The following is a 3,056-nucleotide window of genomic DNA, read 5'->3' as shown; positions in this document are numbered from 1 at the left end:
GTAGACGAGAGACAAAGACAACAGTGGAGTGAGGAAATGTGCTCAGTTTGTGCTCCAGCAGTCTAAGTCTATAGCAGCAGAAATGAAGAATAATTCAGGAAACCTAAATCTAACTATAGGATTTATGAAAAAGGAAAGTCTTCAGTCTAATCTTAAAAGTAGACAGAGTGTCATTTAGTTWATAAACKATGACATTTRTAAATGTAWGAATCATATGGTGAAAAACTGACTTGGAAAAATAAATCTGTTCTTTTTTTTCTTATTAAAGGCTAAATAAAACAAAAATATTGGTGGTAGTTTTTGACTGTGTAACTTTACAAACGGCACCCCATAGCCACAGCAAACCAAGCTTACAAACACAAAAATCGCTCTAATCTGTTGATTTTTACTGGAACTGAGTTAAACATTGACGTGTTTGTAGCTGAGAGTCGTCCACATTAAACAGGCACAGACTGTGCAGTCAGTGTTGGGCTAGTTTTAGTTTTCAGTTTGGATGGGGTTAGTTCACATGTAGGGGGGTGGACTTAAAACATGTTCTGGAACCATCCTGGGGGGCTCACTGAAATGATTAATTCCTGAAAGTACAAGGGGAGCTGTTTCTATGTCTTAAACTACAGGGTTTGGCCTCTGGTRTCTGAGGCATACGGTGAATCTGTTATTTTAAATAAACTCCCACCAAATAAGGAAAAAAAACTGCATTTACTGAGAAAAGTTTTTATTACTCCAGTTGACACCTGATGTTTRGTCTTCATTTGTTCTCAACTTGTCTTCTTGTTTCAGGTATCACCACGGTGCTCACCATGTCGACCATCATCACCGGAGTCAATGCTTCCATGCCCAGGGTGTCCTACATCAAGGCTGTGGATATTTACCTGTGGATCAGTTTTGTTTTTGTTTTCCTCTCAGTTATAGAGTACGCTGCAGTGAACTACCTGTCCACACTGCAGGAACGCAAAGAGAGGAAATTGCGAGAGAAGGTTTGTACCTTTTTCTTCATGTTAGCAAAAGCTTTAACATAAAGAATCTTCTGTTTGGAGAAAGAACTTGTAAGGATCCAAGGATGCAGAGTGACTTAGGGATGTTAAAGAATGTTGAGCCACTGATTTCAATTAAATGATTTGCAGTATTTTTCTTTCAACCCCCATTCCRCTGAAGTTGGGACATTGTGCCAATAGTCCAACAGTTTAAGAACATTTCTCAACGTACAATTGAAAGACTTTTAGGTATTTCCTCACCTATAGTCCATGTAGGGGTATTAAACGCTAGAATTCTAAAACGGATAATTTGTGAATTATTTAAACACGCAAATTATCTTTYTCCTCGAGGCACCACTAAAGTATTTTTAGTAAAACTTCAGAAAAACTTTCTTAATATTCAATCTCTAAATATGAAGACGTTTAATTCTTTCAGTTTAATGATGGCGTGAGACAAGGAAATACAGACGAAGACAAATCACATTTGGAAATCCATCCRTGTATTATTTAAAATGAGGTTCAGAGGGAAATATATGCATTACAAGTCATTTCTCAGACAAAAACACACTTATAATCAGTTCTGTAAACTTAATCAAGAAGTGATGTAATTAATCTGGCATGATTACCACGTGAATGACTTTCTACACATATTTCAGTGGGACACTACTCGCTATTCCTAAGCCTACCACTAACATAGAGGGAGCTCAGGGGAAGAAGAATGAACATTGATTRWACTCTGATCTGATTTAAAACTTGGAACACACCATCAGATTAATTRAGCAAGATGTTTCCTACCGGCAAAGTTGTAGATGCCAGAATGGATACTTCTATGCTAATTGGGTTGGCACGTGAGGTTCAGCCGAGTCTTAGCTGTGTAGAAGTTCCCTGGTCATCTGGTTTGCCGGCTGCATTCACTGGAGATGTCTAGCACACCGTGGCGGCTGCTTCCTTGCGGGCTCACTGAGAGTCGTCCAACTTGAATTAAATCAGCCTCATTGTTTTCAATCTCCTTCCTGAAAGCACCTTAAGATTAAACTATAAAAATTAAAAAAGTTGGAAAAGAATGGCCTTGCCCCGGGATGGGGGAAGCTGGAGCTAAAAAACTACTGCTTTCTCCTCAAAACACTTCTTCAGAACTCACTACATGACAGAACAATGAAAATACTCCCTGTTCACAACGGAACTTCTCATTGGTTAAGACTTTCTGCGGTGGCCACGTGACCTATTCCGGACATGTAACAGAAGAACAGAGTAATAGTTAATCAAAACCAGATCAAGTTACTTAAACAATGTCATGATTATTACAGTAATTAAATCAGAGTACCAAGGTATTATTTTGACACTTCACAGATGATTTTTATAGTTATAAACGGAAAACGGGTGAAAAATAAAATATTTTCAGGGTTAATTGACACAATGTCCACAGGGTGGCATTGCTGACCCACAGATATATCTGATGGGAGTCCTTTGATGTCAAACAATGTTTATTCCAGTCTTATTCTGAAAGAGGTGATAAACAAATTAACTGGCGACAGGAAGTCTATTCTTTGTTCTAAGGCCTAAGGGTGATCAGATGAGTTATAACAGGAACAGTAGTTTGACTGTCTCTTGTTGAGAAGATATTCACGTTTCCACTACATMCATAATTTCATCAAAAGATTTAGAGAATTAAAACATAAATCAAAGTTTATTTGAACATTAAACATCTTGTCTTTGGGATATGTTTGCTTGAATATAGGTTGAAAAGGATTTAGAAATAATCATAATCTGTTTTTATTTATGTTTCACACAACCTCCCAACTTCATTGGAATAAGTGTTGTTTTAAATTTGACAAATTTCTGTTATCTCCGTTAGCATTAGGGATTTGATGTCCTTTAATAAAAAGGTATCAACAAATTTACGTGTGTCTGTCTGATGCAAAACTTTTATTGGGGATTTCTAAATTTTTCAGATGTGTAATTTTCCACCAAGGCTGTAAATGGATGGGTTTGGRTTTGTAAAAGTTTCTACACAATAAAATTGGTAGAGTCAAAAATAAAATTTGTTTTTAAATGGAAGCTTTTCTGGTGTAGATCTTTGTT

At 36.8% G+C, this 3,056-nt stretch overlaps 1 protein-coding gene across 1 annotated transcript in view; it reads left to right on the top strand.

Annotated features, from left to right (window-relative positions):
* The window catches only part of LOC106534370 (gamma-aminobutyric acid receptor subunit rho-1), a gene marked incomplete in the record, with an annotated part of 24,245 nt that overhangs the window by 19,160 nt on the left and 2,029 nt on the right, over positions 1–3,056 (top strand). Inside the window, 1 exon segment of the mRNA XM_014030990.1 lies at positions 781–977. Coding sequence (XP_013886444.1) covers positions 781–977 — 197 coding nt within the window.

Source organism: Austrofundulus limnaeus, unplaced genomic scaffold (genome assembly GCF_001266775.1).
Source record: "Austrofundulus limnaeus strain Quisiro unplaced genomic scaffold, Austrofundulus_limnaeus-1.0 Scaffold1154, whole genome shotgun sequence".
In the NCBI taxonomy this organism is placed as follows: Eukaryota; Metazoa; Chordata; class Actinopteri; order Cyprinodontiformes; family Rivulidae; genus Austrofundulus; species Austrofundulus limnaeus.
Note: the sequence above shows the minus strand (reverse complement) of the source record. Positions and strands in the feature narration are given on the sequence as shown.